The sequence below is a fragment of the Hylobates moloch genome, unplaced genomic scaffold (genome assembly GCF_009828535.3).
Source record: "Hylobates moloch isolate HMO894 unplaced genomic scaffold, HMol_V3 SCAFFOLD_15, whole genome shotgun sequence".
Classification (NCBI taxonomy): domain Eukaryota; kingdom Metazoa; phylum Chordata; class Mammalia; order Primates; family Hylobatidae; genus Hylobates; species Hylobates moloch.
In genome coordinates this window covers 205415-226952 of record NW_026652290.1, presented here as the reverse complement: position 1 = coordinate 226952, position 21538 = coordinate 205415, and the positions used below count along the sequence as shown (strand labels likewise).

General features: G+C 52.9%; 1 protein-coding gene across 5 annotated transcripts in view; it reads right to left on the bottom strand.

Annotated features, from left to right (window-relative positions):
- B3GNTL1 (UDP-GlcNAc:betaGal beta-1,3-N-acetylglucosaminyltransferase like 1) overlaps positions 1-21538 on the bottom strand; it is a 126759-nt gene that overhangs the window by 86508 nt on the left and 18713 nt on the right. For all 5 annotated transcript variants that reach the window (XR_009209962.1, XR_009209961.1, XR_009209963.1 and 2 more), the window contains exons 5-6: positions 9698-9763; positions 817-912 (exon numbers count right to left, since the gene is read on the bottom strand). Coding sequence is in view for 1 of the 5 variants with exons in the window: in XM_032177940.2 (XP_032033831.1) it covers positions 817-912; positions 9698-9763 (162 nt within the window). In the remaining 4 variants the exon portion in view is untranslated. The remainder of the gene's footprint in view (positions 1-816; positions 913-9697; positions 9764-21538) is intronic.

Here is a 21538-nt window from a genome sequence, read left to right as displayed (position 1 = left end):
GCATTCCTGTTTGCACGAGGTGCACGTTACTTAGAAAAGTAGCCACAGTCTGCCTGAGTTCCTGTTTTAAGTATTTTCACAACTTCACTGAAAAGCCCATCAACTCATTCACGGTGGGCAGCCTAGTAACCAGGACACCCGCACTCGGCCGCTAGCTCGTACAGGGAAGGGCTGTCAGGACAAGACCACAAGATGGTCTCTGCCTCCCCCAGGGGCAGCCAAGGGCTTCAGAGGATGGCAGGGACAAGCCACCCACGTGGCAACGGCCACCACCCCTCTCTCAGACGGCAGCCGCTCATACCCGAGGCAGCACCGCGGGCGGCCCCGTGTCCAGTCTCACACCAGCACAGTCCACTGCCGAGGACACCCTGTTGTCCACATCGCATGCAGCAGCCTGGCTCTTGGAATGTGCTGGGGGCACACAGGACACGGAGACTCTGAAACACTAGCTGTGGGATTTCTGAGCTCGTCCTCCCGCCCTCCCACCCTCCGCGTGTGGGATTCCTGACCTCACCCTCCCGCCCTCTGCGTGTGGGATTTCTGAGCTCGCCCTCCCACCCTCCGCGTATAAGCGGACCTGTGCCGTCGGGTTTCCCAGCTCAGAACTTGAACCAGCCTGAGACCAGCCTAGCGTGTGTGTCCGCTCGGGCCACCCTCATCTTCCACTCTGTGCGATTGACAGCATGTGAGTGAAGGCGACGACAGAAGGACCACGGCCCACGACGACGCAGACACAGGAGGCCACAGCATAATGCAGGACACGGCGCCCAGAGGCGATCTGCGCACCTGCCCCAGACAAGGCGTCAGGCGAGGTACCTGGGTCAGGAGCTGCTCGGGCGTCAGCTGGTTGATCCAACGTGTGTATCGTTCGGTGGAGTTAGGGGGATCTCTCCTCACTCGGCAGCCAATGATCTGTGAAAAACAACAGCAGAGCTCAAAACAAAGTCAGGTACGCAGGTGCATGCGCACTCCGGTGTGTATTCATCTCACGTGTCTCAGGCAGAGATGTCCAGACAGGAAACTGAAATGCCGCAAATCTGGGTCAGGCAAACGCCGGGAGTCGAAGGCAAGGAGGAGGAGGGATGCCTGCTCTTGCCCTGGACACGCATCTCGGCAGTGAACCGCAGAGCTGCACTGGGCTGGATTGAGAATATGTCGCAGATGACATGTCCCCTTAATGAACTCAAATCGAATGGCCCGTATGCAAGGTGAGTTATTTCTAAAAACTCACTTCTTGAATCACATGCAAAGTGGGTGTGAGGAAACCGCTGCCTGTCCACAGGCCTCCTGTCTGAACCTGCTCCATTCAGCTCAGAAAAGCAGCGTCCCTAAGTGGAGAAGAGTCTTGCCACCAGCCGGCTTCCTCCAGGGCCGACGACCCTCTCCCCGGGGAATCCAGGCCAGCACCCCTGCCTCACGTGACATCCTGTCAGTAGCCCTGACCCCTTTCCTGGGCCCTGCAGAGCCTCAGAGCATCACCTGCCTCAGCCTTTCTCAACCCTCCCGCCGCCCTCCACCCCGCCCGGCCCCCTCTGGCCTGACCTCTGCCCCAGAGTGGGCTCCCAGCACTCAGCCCTGGCTCTGTTCTGCTCCTGAGATCCAGAGGTAGGAGGGCAGGTCCTTCAGGGCTCACGCTCACCTTGCAGCGGGAGGAGCTGGCTGGAGAGAGGACACCTGGGCGCGTCCACAGGAAATAGCACCCACCCCAAGTGAGGGCCCAGGGCCAGCAGAGCCGCCCCAGTGGACATTCTCACAGCACAGGGCCCAGGCCACAAGTCTCAGCGGACGCGGCTGATTCCGCCTCACCCAAGACCAACAAGGAGACAACAGTGAAAATGTAACCATGGTCCAAAGAGCAGTATCCGTGAGCCAGTCTCCTAACTCGGAAGTGATAAAGCTGCACTGAGGCATCTGAGGCCCCTGGGTCTGGCTCCAACTCGTGTAGCATTTACATGTAGTGAGTGATCAGTTTCTACCAATGCAGTTAATGAAGCGCTTGGGGGAGGCTTCTGTTTGCATTTGTTGTTGTTTTTTTTCTAATTAAACTTACTTTGAGAAAACTGTGAATTCACACTGCAGCTGTAAGAAATAACTGCAGAGAGACCCTCTGTGCCCTTCACCGCTTCCTCTGGTGATAACGTCACGAGGACCCAAGGTCAACGCCACACCAGGAAGGGGACACGATGGAGTCCAGATCCAGACGTCCCAGGGCACGAGGACCCGAGGCGCCCCTTACAGCCACTGGCAGCCCCTCAACGGCAGCCGCTGTGCTGTCCTGACGCCGTGGCTGTGCTGTCCTGACGCCGTGGCTGTGCTGTCCTGACGCCGTGGCTGTGCTGTCCTGACGCGTGGCTGTGCTATCCTGACGCCGTGGCTGTGCTCTCCAGAGCATGATCCGGGAACGTGCAGGAGGCGGCCTTCCATGCCCGGCTTTCGTGCTGCTCCTCAGCTCCCAGGACAGGCTTCCAGTCGCCGCATATAACAGTAGTCAGGTCCTGTACTGACGATTCCAAACATTCAAGTTCAGGTTTTCTGTGAACAGCGTCTTCAATCCACTGGGATAAATGCCCAGGAGAGCAACTGCTGGGTCACAGAACAGTTACATGTTTAGTTTTTACGGAAACTTCCAAACGGTCTCCAGAGCGGCTGCACCATCTCTCACCCTCAGTGATGCATGAGGATCCAGCTTCTCTGCCTCTCGCCAGCATTGGGTGTCTTGGTTTTCATTCTGTTCTGATGACACCGTGCTTTAACACAGGCTCCCTGAAGGCTGGCGAGGAGCACCTTTTCGCGTGGTTCTTGGCCGTCTGTACACCCTCCTTAGTGAAATGTCTTTTCATGTATTTTGCTCATTTTCTAATTGGAACAGAACGCGCTCGGCCATGGCCGTGTAATTCTTTTCATATGATGCTGAATTCTATCTGTGAACCTTTCATGTCTCTCTCCTAAAGCATATGCTAAAAACAGTTGTGAATTAGGACAGCTCTGGAGCTGCCGCCCTGCCCAGCAAGGTTTCCCCACACCCAATCTGACCAAGATGCATTTCTAAACTGTTCGGTGTGTCTGTTTCTGTCCATCCTGCACAGCATCGACCTATGTACCATTGCATCTGTTTCCTGGTTTTGTCTATACTGTCTCACGTTTGACTGCTGAACAGAAAAGATTTTGAGGCGAGACAAAGGAAAATGCTGATCAAAAGCTGGAGGTAGAAGTCCTCTGTTCCAAAACGTGAAGACAGAGAGGCTCAGCGTCTACACACAAACAGCGAGACCCTGAGGCCAGCACTCCCGGGTCCTGGGAGGCAGCCGTGGGTGACAGGTGGTGTGAGTACACGCCAGCCCACTCCTGAGAGCCTGGCTCCCGCCGGGGCATGAGAGGCACCTGTCAGACGGGGGCTGATTGACGCCTGCTTCCACCGTGCATGCCCGACCCCTCCCCACGACTCCCCCAGCTTCATGCTTCCCAGGGAAGGTAGAGCCACACTGGGTCTGTCACCAAGAGTGAGGACGGGGTGGGGGATCCTGTGAAACTAGAGGCCCGAGGCTGGCAATTCCTGTGGCTTTAATTAACCACGAGCCACAAGCATTGGTCTACAAACGGAGGAGGTGAGAGGATCTTTTTTGGCCTCAACATTTTTTAACCTTGGAAGAAGGCAGCAAATTCTCTCCCATGCAACTGCATCTAAACAGCAGTAGGAAGGCGTGGATTCCAGAGAGACCAACCACTCCCTCCTGTGCACCACAGCGCCCAGCCGCGATGCTGCTGGCAGTTCCTCTGCAGGAGACCTCGCGCTCTCAAGAGGAGGTGCAGGGAAGAGGCGCGCTCTGCGTTTAATCCTGCACCGAGACGTCAGATTCTCAGGACAGGAGCTTCTGTGGGCGCCGCGCCTAGCACAGGGCCTGGACCCAGTGAGCAGATGTGAATGAGAGGGCTGTGCGCTGGCCCGAGAGGCTGGCTAACTTCCTCCAGGTTCCTAGAAGAAGCCACTTTCAAGACTCTCGAGAAGCATTGTGAGCTAATTCATTTGAAAGCCTCTGTGCCAACAGGCGGAGCAGAAGGTGCAGGTCGCTGGAGTCGATCCCAACAAGCAATCCTGGAACTCTCTAAATTTATACGGGGACCACCAGGATCTGGCAATTCCACTGAAAAAAAGAGTCAGAACGTTGAAAGGATAGGATAGTGACAGAAGGGAGGTGTGGGGAACACGGGGGGCTGTGTTCCCTGAGTTGCCCACCACAGTCCCTCCCTGCCTGCCCTCCTCACATGGCCATTGACCTTCAAGCACTGAGAGGTGAGGTCTGCGCTCCCTCCCCTCAAATCTGGGGTCAGGGTGACACCACGTGACACGGTGCTCTGGGGCTACATCGTCAAAGGCAACGCAGCTTCCGGCAGGCTTTCCTGGACACTTGTTCTTGCAGCCACCATGCTGTGAGGAAGCCCGAGCAGCTGCGTGGAGAGAAGGCGCCCAGCCCAGATCCCTGCCGCCGAGCGAGTGCGCAGGCTCCAGACGACCCCAGCCCGGCAGTGCAGAGGTGAGGACGCCTGCGAATGGAGACAAGCTGCCCCTCCTGACCCACAAAGACAGAAACTCAGACCTGCAAGGTGAACCCATCACATAGAAGGAAACTCACACCCTCGAGGTAAATCCCCCATCATAAAACGTAACTCAGGGCTGGGACGTAACTCAGGGCCGGGCGCGGTGGCTCAGGCCTGTAATCCCAGCACTTTGGGAGGCAGAGGCGGGTGGATCACAAGGTCAGGAGTTTGAGACCAGCCTGGCCAACATGGTGAAACCCCATCTCTACTAAAAATACAAAAAAAATTAGCCGGGCGTGGTGGTGCACACCTGTAATCCCAGCTACTCAGGAGGCTGAGGCAGGAGAATCACTTGGACCTTGGAGGCGGAGGTTGCAGTGAGCCGAGACCGTACCCCTGCACTCCAGCCTGGGCAACAGAGCAAGACTCCGTCTCAAAAAAAAAAAAAAAAGGTACTCAGATTCACGAGGTGAGTCCCCCACACAGAAAGGAACTCAGACCCACGAGGTGAGTCCCCCCACTGCACGGCCTGGCACAGTTTACACGGCACTTGGCTCTAAAGACGGTGGCAAGAAGGTCAGGGCTGCTGGGGCCGCAGCTCAGGCTCCCTGTGGATTCGCCACGGAGGCTGAGTCCTGAAGACAGCAAAGGGGCGAGACCTTCGATGGGCAGCACAGGAGGGTCAAGTGTGTCTGGGTGAACCCGGGAGAGGCACCCTCAGTGCACGGTGCTGGGTGCGAGGGAGGAAGGAGGGGCCGGGCTGAGGCGGGGGGCAAAGTGTTACGAACGCAGCAAGAGCTCAGAAGGGTTCCTTCCCAGAAACACACGTTTCTGGAATGGACTCAAGAAGTCAGCTTCTAAATTATACTGAAGGAAAGAAAAGAAAACAGTTGCATTTTTGACACTAACATCAACTCCCTGGGGCCACTGCTTTGGAGTGAATGACTTGCTGTCCGCTGCTGCGTGGGAGGGGGACTGCGGGGGCCCCTGGTGTGGGGCGCTGTGGGCAGCTGGGGGTGCATGGGGAGCTCGTCCAACCACCAGGCAGGCGGCTCTCCCCCTGCACTGCTGCTGCTGAGCCACGCCCCAGGGTCCAGAGTCGCCAGCACTGGGGGCTTCGGCCGCCACTCCTGAGCAGCGATGGTGAAGGCGAAGGTGAAGGAGGAGCACCCAGGGCCGACAGCCCGAACTACAGCCCAGCAGAGCCTGGAGGTACCCGTCCAATGTGACCCTGTCACTCCCTGCCCCCGGAGCGAAGGGCACTGTCAGAGGAGAGCCCACAAGCACTCCAAGCCTTCAAGAGCTAAGAGTCAGTCGCTGCAACAGCTTCTGCCTCTCCAAGGCCCTGTCTGGCATGTTCTGACCCCTTCCAGCTTGGGAAGTCACCCACCAGCCTGGGCACAGGCTCACAGGGCCGGGGGCTGTGGCCCTCCCAGGCTGCATGTGCAGAGGGGATGATGCCCCAGCCCTGTGCTCTGGGACTTCCTTAGACAAAGGCTGCAGAGTGCAACACGGACTTCATTTAAACAGAACACCTGGAAGTCCTGTTTGTTTAAGTTAACAGGAAGCTTCTTTTGGGGGCAGAAGTGGAAGCAGGGAGAGTCGGCTGCCGTGCCGTCTGGAGGATTATGGCTTGGCATAGGCAGGGGGCGGGGAACAGCGCCCAGGATGCAGGGCATGGCGGCTCCACCCATTCCTGTGACAGGCAAGCTGTGGCTCAGCCTGCTTCACAGGAACCCTCCTGTCTTTGTTCCTTCACTTCGCTTCCCTAAACCTTCCTGCATGCTCCATCCCAGTAGACGAGGGTGGGTGGGGCTGTACCCTAAGATGGTGCACCTGCCCTCACGGGGTTGTACCCTGAGGACTGGCTTGAACACTGGGAACAGAGATCAGTTCTGGAAAGGAGCTGGGTGGAGCCAGGGCAACCTTTGTGTTTGGTCTGGGGTGGTCTACAGGTGACCAAGAATGCAGGCTTTCCTCTCCAAGGTCTCCTGAGCACAGGCACAGAGGCGGGAAACCACAGGATGCACAGTGTCAGGAATCCAAGGGTCAGCCGGGGCAAAAGGAGGAGGAAGGACGGGGGTCGGCTGGTCCTCAGGGGCAGGGGCAAGTTACAGGGCACAATGCGGGTTCCCTGTTCTTGCTAACCTTGCGTAACAATGCCCTACATGCAGATTCCTAAAGTTCTGCAGTGATTTATTTACATGCAAATGAACGGTTTATGAAAGCTGCCATCAAAGGTCCTTCCTAATTAGCTGGTTTCTTGTAAAAGATCTTAAGAAAACAACAACCAAGTACAAGTATCTCAGCGTTTATTTCATTCTCTCAGGACAAACTGTAATTCACGTAACCATTAACCAGCAACTGCAAATTAAGATTTTTGTAGGTCATGATTTCTAAAAAATCCAGCCACGCAATAACAGCCTTTCTAAAGCTGACTTTGTTTTAGTGAAACAAAACTGTGATGACATCCCTAAGTTTCCTCCAGAAGAGCTTCGACATGGAGAAACGGTGCGGACGCTCCACCTTACCACGCCATTGGGAGAAGAGGAGGCACCTGGAGTAGAAGCTTCTCTCCCAAGTGCACAACAGAGCATCAGCGAAGGCAGTGAGAAGAGCAGCGAGAAAAAGGTTTAAAATCATCGATGAAAATGGAAATCAAGGTTGTCTTGTTACAATTAAGACAAACTGACCATGTGCATTTTCCCCACATTCCTGTGTATCCCTAAGTATCCCAGCTCATTTGAACACATGCCACGAAGAACTGCCAAAGGCAACTCCATTAATGAAGCCATCAGTGTGGAAATGAAAACATATCTGAAAGTATCTCCTCCACTAAAATGTCAACACTTATTACAAAATTCCTTAGACATTTGTAGGATCGATTCTAAACAGCTGGCAACTATCGTTTCTAGCTGTGTAAAAATCGCTGTGGCACCTCAAGTACGGACGGTTCAGTCCAGCCACGGTTTCCAGATCACGGGCCACGGTTTCCAGCTCAGAGGCCACAGTTTCCAGATCACGGGCCACAGGTTCCAGCTGAGAGGCCACGGTTTCCAGCTCCCGGGCCACGGTTTCCAGCTCAGAGGCCACGGTTTCCAGATCACAGGCCACAGTTTCCAGATCACAGGCCACGGTTTCCAGCTCCCGGGCCATGGTTTCCAGCTCCCGGGCCATGGTTTCCAGCTCCCAGGCCACAGTTTCCAGATCATGGGCCACAGTTTCCAGATCACAGGCCACAGGTTCCAGCTCAGACGCCACGGTTTCCAGATCACGGGCCACAGTTTCCAGCTCAGAGGCCACAGTTTCCAGCTCACAGGCCGGCACAGGGTCTGTGCCACCTTTCAGTCCACAGGACCACATAGCTGCAAGAGCAGCGACGCAAAGGGAGCCGTCGGGCAGCTAATGTGGCAGGGACACCCCTTTCCAGCCTCCACGTGTGAGATCTCACACCTCTCCATGAAAGGCCCTCCTGGAAACCCCAGACTCTGCACTTTCCTCACATAAATTGTCCACAGAAGTCCCTCCCAAAGGACATTTCCCCCCATTTTTCCCCTATTCCCCACAAAGGAACCGGACTGGAAAAACCATCTGTGATCACTCTCTGTTTCCACACGACTGAAACCCCACAGCACCTGTGGCTGGGGTAGAAATCTCCCCTAATCCCTAGATCCCTGGACCCCCTGTCCCGCCCGACATGCAGACACTCTCGGACATCTCTCCCAGGTAATCCATGCCTGTAAACTTCCAGAAACCGACTTCTATAGCCTGTGGCCCCGAGTGCCACGGATATGCTGTCACATACTCACACATATTTGTGGTTGCTACGGAGAAACATTCAGACATATTTGTGGTTCCTAAACTTTGCAAACATGTGACCCTTTTAAGAATCTGCTACAAGCCACAGAGCTCTCTCCTGTCCTCACAGAAAATGTGCCCCCACAGAAGGCCCTGCAGCCACGCTGGGGCCACTGAGCCCCAGGACCCGACACACCCCCAAAGGAGGCAACTGTGTGGGTCCCTCTGCACCCGAGAAGGTGGCCTGTGTCTCAGTCTGTCTCCTGCCTCACGTGAGACGCAAACCTCCGTGCAGCCGGCTGCACCCCCAGCACCGCCCACACCCAGCGCACCAGCCCTGCCCTATCCCAACCCCCCTCCCCCTCAATGCTGCCTCCCAAACCCCAATACCCTTCCCCCCTCCAAACCCCCTCTGGTTCCCCCAACACCCAGGCCCTCCCCTTCAGACGCCCCCAGCACACCAGTCCTGCCCTTGCCCCCCTGCCCCTGACCCCCCACAGGGTGAACTGTCACGAGCACCTGCTCTGTGGGGAGCCAGGCTCCCAGCGCCGTGTGGGCCAGACCCTGCCGTGACCAGGCCCACCTGTGACCTGACCGGGATGTGACCAGAGCCGGCCGTGACTGAACCGTGTGGTGGCCCAACCGCACATGTGCCCACGACGCACAGCCCCGGGGAGGGGAAGGCAGAGGGGCCTGTCCAGGGTGAGCACCAAACTGCCCAGGGGACGGACACTGTGGGCGCTGGACAGTTATGGATCCCTCGGTGTTAAAACCCAAGTGATCACTGTTGTGATTCAATGTCTTCTAAAACTTGAGCGAGATCTGAGGACTCAGTCACCTTCCTGGAAGCCAGCAGGAGCCTCGCAGTGGCTGAGACACCAGCTCCAAGGATCCCTGGGCCATGTGTCCCCACCATCTGCAGAGCCCATGGGGCACTGCTGGGCTCAGGAGGGGCCCAAGGAAGCCTGGCTTTGGAGGGGCAACCGAGAAGCTGTTCTAAAGATAAAAACCATAATTTAAGGTCGTCTAAGTAAGAAAAACGTTTAGCTGACAACACGGTATAGCTCTCAGCCTGTGTTTTCCTGTCGAAGGTGCTCAGCTTCTAAAACGCTGATTAAAAACAAACAACACAACCACCTTTGCACCCTATGAAAATAACAGGAGAAAAAATCAGGGGCATGTTTTTCTCCAAAGGAAAACACCCTCCAGGGCTGAGAGACACGCTGGCCGCAGATCCCTTTCCGTGACTTGGCAGTCTCACCATGGCCTGATTCTTTCCACCCCTAGGAAAACTCCTTATTTAACAAGCCACGGTGGTAATTTCACTGAAGGTAGTAACGACACTGAGGAGGCCAGTACTTACGCTCGACGGGTGCTGAACGGCAGCCTCGTGTTGGAGCCTCACGCGCTGGGGCATCATGACGTCGTCCTGCAGTAAAGAACACGCTTTCCGTTTGTTTGTTTGCATTGATTGATGGATGGACTAATACGGTCCCGCTTTATTGTCCAGGCTGGAGTGCAGTGGCACGATCATAGCTCACCGCAGCCTCAAACTCCCGGCCTCCACTGATCCTCTCGCCTCAGCCTCCCAAAGAGTTGGGATTACAGGCTTCAGCCACCATGCCCAGCCCCAAGGACATAGTTAAACTCACATAAAGCAATTCCTGCTAGTAAGAAAGAAAACGATAGACAATCCAACAGCAAAACAGACAAGGGCCTTGAACAGGCCATTCAGACAAGGGGGTTTCCAGTGGACCAACAACCTCATCGGCCATCAGAGAAATGCAATTAGTTATGCAACAGGGAGGGGAAAATAAAAACTGCTGACAATTCCAAGTGATTAGGCAGAACAAGAGCTCCCGTGCACTGCTGCGGTGAGGACCTGTCACCATGTGGAGGGGACTGTCTGCGGTGAGGACCTGTCACCATGTGGAGGGACCGTCTGAGGTGAGGACCTGTCACCATGTGGAGGCAAAGCTGAAGAAGTGCCTCCCTGAGACCCTGACGTCTGACTACTTGGGTAGGAAAAGCCCTACTCACATGCACAGACGTGCTCATGGCAGCTCGTTCAAATGTGGAAAGAACCCAATAAGCGAGAATAGCAGATAAATGAATTGTGCACGTTATTTTCAAATGCCATTCAGCAGCTGAACACAACAGAAATTTCACAAGCCTAATGTTCGGTGAAAGAAGCAAGACCCAAGAATATACATGGTATTTTCCACGTATTTAAATTCAAAACCAAGCCAAATAAACCATATTATTTAAGAAATGCACACACAGTGTGTACCAGGGTCCCAATTCCCGGGGAAGCGGGCTGTTTCTCCCCAGCCAGGGCTCGCAGGGCCAGGAATCGAGGGGCGGACGTGGGACTGGCACTCACTGTCACCCCGGTGATGTACTAGGGGAGCTCCTGCTTCCTGTCCCCTGATGTTGTGGTCTACAGGCCGAGAGGTCTAAGTCCCAGGGGAGGAACACTGCCACCAGGATACGCACGATGACGCCGCCAGAATGGAAGTTAAGACCCCACCCGGCCCCTTTGGGCTCCTCATGCCTCTGAGTCCACGCCCAGAAAGGGATTGTCTGTGCTGGCCCGGGGATTGATCCTGACCGCCCGGGGGAATGCGCCTACGTGGCCACAGTGGAGGCAGGACAGAGTCTGCGATGCAGGAGAACCCTGGGGCATCAAATTACTCCACAGAGAACGGTTCAAATAAAATGGCCAGTGCGCAAAGACAGCCAGGCTTATACGTAAAAACAGAGAAAATACCAGAAAACAAAAGACTTGATATATTCAAATTATCACACACAAAATATTTTTAAAATCTATGCAACTTGTATTTAAAAAACTAAAAGATATAAGACATGAGCCAGTCATAAAAGGACAAATATTGTCACAGGAGGTCCCTTAGCAGAGCCAAAGTCATGGAGACTGGACGTAGACGGGTGGGAGCCAGAGTCTGGGGCGGGAACGGGCCGTTTCACGGGGACAGAGTTTCAGTTCGGGAAGATGGAGGCGGCAGAGGCTGCACAGCAATGTGACTGTATTAACGCCACGGAACTGTGCACTTAAAAATGGCTAAAATGGTAAATTTTATGTTATATACATTTTACCACACACAAAAACTAAAAGACAAACTTGAACAATAGAACTTTTTTCTTTTTTGAGTCAGAGTTTTGCTCTTGTTGTCCAGGCTGGAGTGCGATGGCGCAATCTCGGCTCACCGCAACCTCCTTCTCCCGAGTTCAAGCGATTCTCCTGCCTCAACCTCCCGAGTAGCTGGAATTACAGGCGCCCACCACCATGCCTGGCTAATTTTCACATTTTTAGTAGAGACGGGGTTTCGCCATGTTGGCCAGGCTGGTCTCAAACTCCTGACCTCAGGTGATCCGCCCGCCTCAGCCTCCCAAAGTGCTGGGATTATAGGTGTGAGCCACTGCACCCGGCCAAGAACAGAACTATTAGAACTAAAAAACAAATCCCAATTAAGCATAACACAGACAAATTTAACAGCAAAACAGATTCTCTAAAGAGATAGTGAATTTGAACATGTATCAAAATAAATTATTCAGAACTCAGCATGAAAAGACCGGAAGATGGAAAACAGAGAAAAAAAAAGAAGAAAAACCAAAACGATATAAAGTGTAAGAGGGTCCCAGAAAGAGAGGGAGAAAAGTGCACTGGAAACAGGCAAGCTTTGAAGAAACGACGGCTGAGAAATTTCTGAGACCGATAAGGACGCAGGACGCACCTTTACAAAGCTCAGGCCAGGCAGGCCCCAGAAAACCCAGGTGCCGAGTCCACTTCCAGGAACGGACGAGTAAGTTGCTTCAGAACAAGACTTTCCATAGAATAGCGGGAAAAGCTAGGAAAATACTAAAACAAAACAAAATGCCTGTTGAAAGGCACTGGAGAACCACAGAGGCCACGAGGACCAAAGACCGAGGTCTGGAGCGGGGAAGCCCAGGGAGGTGAGCAGGACGCCCCCGGGGACGCGAGGGGGCCTCGGGGCCGAGCTCGCCAGGCCACCAGCCCACCTGCCCATCGGAGCCAAAGTCAGCCCCAGGGGAGGTGATGGCCATCCCGACCATCCGGTTATTTCTAAAACCAGCGTCTCCAAGAGTCAGTGATTCTGAGCGCAGTGGGGGAGAGGCCACGGCTGCGTGGCGCTTCTGCCACTCCCAGGGCTGGAAGGAAACATGGGGTTCGGGCACCTGTGAGGACGGGGACCGGAGAACACCTGAGTTTTCTGCTGGGACCCACGAGAACCAACTGCATTTAATTTGGGGAAGATAGAGAAAGAGGTCATCAGGAAGGGGCACGAAAGGGGCTTCCGAGGCGGTTATTTTCTATGGTGGCCACAGGAATATTTGCTTTATGATACTTTATAGAGTTGTACATTTGTATTCCACACGAGTATCTGCCTTATGAAACTTTATGTAGATTTGTGCCCTCCATGAATATCTGCTTTACGATACTTTAATGATACTTTATGGACATTTGTGTTTTGTGTTCTTCTCTGTGTTTTTCTTCATAATGAAAATGATGAAACAAACAAGAATTTCGAACACGAGGTTGTTGCTGGAAGCACTTCCGTTCAACATCGTACTGGAGGGCCTAGTCAGTGCGATGAACTGAACCAAGAACGCGGAGTAAGTAAGATCGGAATAGAGATTGGAGGGGGGGAGACGCTCCTTATTCACAGGTGACATAATCATTTCATAGTCAATTGTAAAGAATACGCAAAAAAAACCTCTACTAGAATAAGCTAATGTAGCATATTTGCAGCAATAAAACTTGGAAATGAATTGTTAATACCCCTTTTCAATAGCACTGAAACCCACAAAATACTTAGAGATATATTTCATTAAATTTATGTTGAAGACGCACACCCTAAAAACTACAAAACATTGCAGAGAGAAATTTAAGAAGGCGTAAATACATGGAGAGATACACTATGTTTACGGATTAGAAGACTCAATACTAAGATCCTCAAGTGGATTTATAAACTCAATGTAATCTCAATAGAAATCAGCAGGCTCGACAAGTTCATTCTGAACTTTTGCAGAATTCAAAGCACCTAAAAGAAAAAAAGAAAAAACCCAACATAACCATTTTGAGAGCAGGAAGAACAAAGCTGGAAGACTTACAATCTCAGATTTTGAGACTTACTATAAAGCTACACTGTAGCTTTATTACTGCAGCTGCTAGAATAATCATGTAATAGTAACCAAGACAGAGTGGAATTGGTATAAAGAGAAATATAAAGATCAGTGGAACAGAACAGAGTACAGAAATAGATCAAATAGATCTATGCTTTTGTGGATCCACTGATTTTCAACAAAGGTGCCAAGATAATTCCACAGAGAAAGAACAGGAATACTGGAAAAACCGGGCATCATCCATGAAAAACAATCCCCAGCCCCCATATACACCATCTTCAAAAACTAACCTGAAATGAACCACAGGTCTCAACGTAAAAGATAAGAATAGAAGACATCCAGGAGAAAATGAAGAAAACCTTGGGGCAGACAAAGATTTCTTAGGTTCTTAGACGGGACACAAAAAGCAAAAACCTTATTTTTAAGTGATAAAATGGTCATTATCAAAATTTAAAACTTCTGTTCATCAAAAGACACTGCCCCACCTGCACCAGCGTGAACTCACCTTAGCACTGTCCCCGCCCCACCTTAGCACTGTCCCCGCCCCACCTGCACCAGCGTGAACTCACATTACCTTAGCACTGTCCCCGCCCCACCTGCACCAGCGTGAACTCACCTTAGCACTGTCCCCGCACCACCTGCACCAGCGTGAACTCACATTGGCTCCTCTCTGCCATTTTCTAAAGTTGCAGCAGATTCTATACAGCTGATACCAACATTCTTTTCTAAACAATTCCAGGCTAAAGCCGACAAGTCAAATATAGAAGTCAGGTGGCATGTGATAAAGAGATGAGGAAAAACACACTTCCTCACTCAGCTAGCAACATCTGCATTTAATCAGTTACTGACCAGTGTGCCATTCTAAATATAGGGAAAATAGCACGATTCACGAATCTCTTGGTCACCACCATGCTCTGTGGTGAAACGCTTTGCTCTCAAAACCACCCAAGACAAAGCACGTGGCCTCGTGTCCCCTTTCTGTTAAACGCATGCTGGGGAGGCGCCAGATCTCCTTCCTCCAGCCCCACGTCTCCTGACCTCCAGCAGCTGCAGCGAAGAGCTGGAAGGAAAGTGGAAACCCAGCCTTTGTGGGTTAAATGGGCTGACGCTTCTATAACACTCACTAGCAGTGGGACACGGTGGGACAAAATGTTTCATCACAAAGGAGGTTGAAATTGCCTTTCTCGATTTTCTGCAAATTAGTAATTTAAAAGCACTTCCTCCCCTACTGATTCTGCGCTAGTTCCTTCTACTTCGCCAGAGAAAACACCGGACCGTGTGTCTCTAACACTGGAGATGTCGGAGGGTACGGTGTGGGGAGGACTCGCCTGATACGAGGTCCTGTGTCCCCACATTTCCTGTTGGACCTAAAGGCTAAACAGGGGTGAACGTACAAGAGGCTCCAGGCGTCCACTCCTGGAGGCAGAGTCCCTGATGTGCTCAGGCAGCAGAGCAGCCGTCCTGGTCGTCTGCACAGGAGCCCCCAGCGCAGGCCTCAGGTGGTCCCGGCCGCGGCTACCGGCCACGTCAGCAGCAGCCTCTGCGCGGGGTCCTCCAGGCTGGCGGGCCCTGCTTCTAAATTCAGCGTCGACTCCCTGCTAGAGGTGGTGCTCCACGGTTTCCTGAATAGTTTCTTGAACTGGAAATCAAGTCACCTCCAAGACCACACAGCAGTTCAGACAGAGTTCACGGGACTACGCACAAGACAGGTGTGGACGTGGCCAGGAGAGCCTTCCCTCCTCCACCTCCAATCTCCAAGTCAGGTGGGTTGCGTGGGGGGGACTCAGCTGCTGAGGGATAAACGTGTGTGTCCTGTGTAGAGACCGGGCTCTCTGTGTGGAGGGAAAAGCTGGCAACTGTGCAGGGCCCCAACCCCACCAGGAGAAGAGGACTCTGGCCCAGGGGTGAATCCACGCGTGTCAACACGCCCCTGGGGCTGAGCCTGCGGAAGCTGCGGGTGCCTGGTGTGGGTCAGGCCTGGGTGAGGGGCCTGAGGTCCATGATGCCCCCGACACTCGGCATGCCCTTGTCACCCTCTGCAGCCAGACAGGCAGACGCTGTGATGCTGAGGAGTGACCATAACGCCGTAGCCACGGGGCCTGGGCCGTGCTGCTCAGGCGTGCAAAGCACTGCAGCTCCTGCCAGACACATCAGCCGGCAGAGAGGGCAGCAAACGGCTACTTCTGGCCAGGATCTCCAGAGCAGAGAGCAGCCGGCAGCTGCAAGACCGCAGTCCTCGTTCCAGGAGCAAGACGTCCTCCAAGGTCGTGGGGCCTAGTCAAAGGGCACGGAGGCCAGTCTGAAAGGTCCCTCGCTGGCCAAATCACAATGTGAACATCACAGTAAGTGACAGTAACTAATGATAACTCAAATAAAACAGAAACCATGGAGTCCACACACGTAGAAACTGTGAAGTCCACACACACACACACACACAGACACCACAGAGTCCACCCACACACAATGGCACGGAGTCCACACACGCACGGATGCTGCAGAGTCCACACACGCACGGATGCCGCAGAGTCCACACACACACGGATGCCGCAGAGTCCACACACACAGACAGTGCAGAGTCCACACACACACCCACAGACAGCGTGGAGTCCACACACACAGAGACAGCATGGAGTCCACACACAGACACTGCGGAATCCACACACAGACAGCGTAGAGTCCACACACACACACATACACACAGACATCATGGAATCCATACACACACATAGACAGCACAGAGTCCACACACACGGACACCGCGGAGTCCACACACACATAAATGCAGGTGTCTATTGCAAGTCTGACGAGGAGCAGGATGTGTGCTTGGCCTCGCCTTTCCACAGAGCAGGTGCAACCTGCCCCAGGTGCTAGAGCTGAGCCCCCTCAGCAAAGAGGCAAATCAAAACCACATGCCTGACGCAGGCAGCGAGAAGGCCGTGTCACCTCCGAGATATGCCAGAGAGAGCTGCATGGCCTAACCTCACTGTGAGGAAACAGACAGCACGAGTGTCGGGGCGTTCCACGAAGAAAGTGCCTCAGAACCTTCAAAACATCAAGAAGAGCAGAGTCAAGGTGGGGCTGAGGGTATTCCAGGTGGAGGAGATTACAGAGACACAGCAACTAAATACAGCGCGATTCTGAGCAGGGGCTTCTCCGACAGCACCACTGGGACAGCCTGGCCCGGCCCCGGGTGACAGTCGTGTCCGGGTGAGCACATCCCTGTCGTGATGGGAGGCCGTGGGCTGCAGGAGAATGTTCTCGGCAGGACGTACACACACGTACTCGGGATGACACGCACGATGCTGGTGTCCTAAGCCAATGACTCAGGGAGAACGAAAAGTTCTTTGCAGTATCCTTGAAAGTTTCTGTGAGTTCTGATAGTTTCAAAGGGGAAAGAGAAATGAGCAAAAAGATGCAAACGCTTTTCACAGAAAAGGAAACCCACATGGCCAAGAACAGAAGACGATGCTCACCCCAACCTGTGACCAGGAAGTGCAAATCCAGGCGCGGCGAGGTCCCCTTCGCTCCTGCTCAGCCAGCAAAAGTGAACCCCCAGAATTCTAAGTGCTGGAGAGCCAGAGAGAGCCCAGGTGTTCGCAGGCATCTCTCTTCCACACCCTGGGAGCCGGCAATTCCACTTCCAGGTACAAACCTAAGAGGGATACACCTGCACAGCCAGAGGTGTGTGTGCACAGGCCACAGCAGCACCATTCCTAAAAGCAAAAACCTGGTGGCAGCCCAAAAGCCCGTCCACAGGAGGACAGACGGATGCATGCAGCAGGTTTGCTCAGCAGAATGCTGCACAGCAGAGAAGCCAAACAAACTGCAGATGACAGATACACAGAGCAGGGCAGGGAGCCTGCAGACAGACCCACCCTCACAGATACACAGAGCGGGGCAGGGAGCCTGCAGACAGACCCACCCTCACACGGCCAAGTGATTTTCAACAAAGGCGTCAGCACAGACAGTTCCATGGAGAAAAGAAAGCTCTTCAATAAATGGGGCTGGGACTGAATATTCACATAAAAAAAAACTAACCTTGACATTTACTTCACGCCACATACAGAAATTAACTAGAGATGGACAAGAGACGCCGATAGGACAGTCAAAACTAGAAGCTACCAGAAAAACACAACTTCTCCTTCGGGGTAAGCAAAGATTTCTTAGGAAAAAAATTTAACTAGAAAACAGTATAACAAGCTGGACTTCACTGATGTTAAAATCTTCTGCTCAAGACACCATTAAAATATGAAGAGGGGCTGGGCAAGGTGGATCATGCCTGTAATCTCCATGCTTTGAGAGGCTGAGACAGGAGGATTGCTTGAGCCTGGGAGGCTGAGGCTACAGTGAGCCGAGATCGGGTCACTGCACTCCAGCCTGGGTGACAAAGTGAGACGCTCTCAAAAAAAAAAAAGCAAGCCACTTACAGGGAAAAAATATCCACAATCCATATACCTGAGAAAGGACTTGTATCTAGAATATGTCACAAAACTCTTTAACTCATTAATAGTAAGATAAACAGGCCAGGTGTGGTGGCTCACGCCTGTAACCCAACCACCCTGGGAGGTCGAGGCGAGCAGATCACCTGAGCTCAGGAGTTCAAGACCAGCCTTGGCAACATGGAGAAACCCCGTCTCTATTAAAATACAAAAAATTAGCTGGGTGTGGTGGTGTGCACCGGTAGTCCCAGCTACTCAGGAGGCTGAGGCAGAATTGCTTGAACCCGGGAGGCGGTGGTTGCAGTGAGCTGAGATCACACCACTGCACTCCAGCCTGGGTGACAGAGTAAAACTTCATCTCCCAAAAAAAAAAAAAAAGATAAAAGGTGAGAGGTGAGAGTTAGGCATTTCATGAAAGAAGATTTATGAATGGCTAATAAATCCATGAAAAGGTGCTCACCATCACCAGCCATCAGGAAAACGTCCAGCCACAGTGAGACACACATCAGAGCTACTAGAATCATGAAAATTAAGGCCGATAGCATCAACGCTGCAGAGCCCGCACACTGCTGAGGGGAAGGCAGAACAGTACGAACGCCGGAAAACTGTTCAGCAGATTCCTTTAAGGTAAAAATACCTTTCCCTACGATGTGTCAATTCCACCCCTGGGTATTTCCCAAGAGAAATGGAAAGGTACATCCACAGAAAGACAGACAAGAATGTTAATGGCGCCTTTATTCTAGTAACCCGAGCTGAAAACTACAGCATCGAAGCAATCATGGTATAGTCACACAAGGATAAAGGAACAGTAAGGGACCACCAATACACGAGCTGTAACGCAGGACCATTCGGCTGAGTGGAGAGAGAAACACGAGGGCACAGCTGTGCGGTTTCACATACGCATGAAATTCAAGAGCTGGCAACGGAAACCCTGGGGCTCCAAGTCAGGGCAGTGGCTGCCGTGGGGACCGGAGCCGGGAGTGTGCAGGTCGTTCTGAGGGACAGAAGTCTCTGCACCTTGACTGGGGTGTTAGTTACACAGGCGTGTGAGCTGTCAAAACACAGATTATCCACGTTGTACACAAATTTCACATGGAAATCCTGCACTTCGCTGCACGTAAATTCTACCTCAATTCTCGAAACCCGAATAAACTATAATGAGATGCAGCAACACGGAGGGACCTTAGCAATAATAAGGTTTAAAAGTTCCAAAATACTACAGTGGTACCCATTTTATAAAGTTAAAAAAGACTGAAGTTAAATTTTTTTTTTTCGGATTTGTATAGATACCAAATAACTATTTTAAAAGGAGAGCAAGGGATGATGAGTGCACAATTTGGGCTGATGGTTACCCAGGCAGAAGGAGGCAGGGGACAAGCGTCATGGTCACCTGTGAGATGTGAGAGGACCGAGCTGGCTCTTGTTCCAGGTGGCAGGTCCATGGGTGTTCGTAACACGATGAAAATAAAAAATACTGGTGTGGAGTCCTAATTAGGGAAAAGAAGTCAGGCTGGGGGGAGCAGGGGAAGAAAAAGAAAAAGCAGATTGGCAGTATGTCTGACTTTCGTCACGGTCCAGGACACAGCGCGTCTGCACAAATAACTCACCTAACTCACAGTCTTCCTCCGTCCAACTTATCACCAGACCCTTGGCTGAGAGAAAAAAGCAGCTTAGCTCCCTGCAACCTTGGTGTTACGAGCACGGCTCATGGCCCTCTCCAGCACAAGCACCACCTTTAAACCCCCGGCGAGACTGTCTCCTGCCAGTCAGCTCCTCTCTTGCTGATGTGCCCGCTGCTTTCTTGAAACCTATCTTCCTGCTTTCTCGAATAAATCTGCCTTTCTTGACCTACAACTGTCTTGGTAAATTCCTTTACCACCTGCACCACTGGCCTCAGTTAGTCGCTACCCATGAAAACAGGTACGGTTATAATCACAAAGGCAAATAAAACAGGCCATGCCTGAATGTGTCCTGAACCGAGGGTCGTGATTAATTTGATTCTGGGCTCCTGAGATCCTGAGATCTAAATTTAAAAAGAAGAAAAAGAAATCAGGATGGAAACTAGGAAACATAACTGAATAATGACGAGGGTTTTATATTCAAACCTTACAGACACCCCTACAGTGCTAAGTTCTCCATAAGAGGAAAATCTTACGTCAGAAAACAGAAGCCTGGAGAGGAAGACCCAGCTCAAGGGTTAGGGACACCACCGCAGAATGAGCACAAATAAAGCAGAAGCAAAACCACAGGTGGGAAAGTAAAGAAATAAAGGGATTAGCAGAGAAGGAGGCCAAGGGCAGCTGCGGAGGTGGAAAGGAGAACGGCCTCTGACACGGGACGGGGTTGGGTGCTGCAGGGTGTGCTCAGAGCGCCTGGTGGCTTGTGAGGGTTCTAGACGGCACTGCTGCTCTGGGTCTGGGGCACGGCTACAGCCGCATCCCCATCCCCTCGGTTCAAGGATCGGCAGCGAGGATGAGAACGGCCAGGCTTGTCTGTAACCCTCCCCACAGCCCCGGCGATGCCACGACAACGCCGCAGAGCTGGCCGAGTGGAGGCAGAGCCTTTGGGCCGTCCCCGTCTGCAGTGCCCGCCCCGCCTTGGCCCTTCTCATCCCAGCCACGTGGGCCCCTCTCCTCTCACCTGAGGCCCCAGTTCAGAGGCCTCGGGGCGGTTCCAGGAAGGCCATGTGGCTTCCTGTGCACGTGGACAGCCACGCGGCCGGTTCCCCAGCGAAGACGGGAGTCGGGGGACAGGAGGGTGGCAGACAGCGGCTCTCCGACAGCGCCTCTCCACCCTGGGAACCCTGAAGGGTGAAGGGAAAAGAAAACCTGGTCGGCTCAGAAGTAAGCAGCGCTCTCACGACCACCAGACCCTGGGTGAAGCTGCTCTGCAGGTGTTTTCACAGACCTTATGTTTGAACATCTCTAAGAGGCCTGGAACCCGAATCATTATAATGAACGAGATATTTAGAGGCTATTTTCTTTAAAAGCCAGGCTTCTTGTTTACTTTGTTTTATTCTACTGAAGTTTCCAAGAACACAAACAACCGAGACGAGAACACAGCAGTGTGTGCCAGGAGGAAACGCCGCGTCAGGCACTGATCGATCAGAGGCCGGCGGGGAAGGGTGTAAACCAGAGTCACGTTTTCCAGCGGGGAAGGGTGTAAACTCAACGACGGCCGCCCGAGCACCCACCGGTCCCTTGCAGGCCCGGCGTCACGTTTAGACAGGGCTCTGCGAGGACTCACCCCTCGGCCCCTTAGGAACCTGGCCATCGGACAGGTGTGCAGTGAGGCTCCACTCTGACTGCAGCGGGTGTGGGGTGGGCCCCAGGGAGGATGGAGATGCTTCGTGAGCAAAAGGTGAAGATCTGTTTAAACCGTCCTCGGCTGCCAACCCTAAAGTTCAGGAACCGAATCTGTTCCACTCTAACGCCCTCTGCACATTCTGGATCCAGAGTGAGTTTCAGGTGGCGTTCACCCTGGTCAGCCAGGCAAAACCCCAGCGTCCTTCAAGGATGTTCGCTCTCGTCCTCATCAACTCCACAGAGCCGCCAGCCCCCGGGAAGGTGCCCACAGGCCCAGCCTCACAACATCTGCAGACC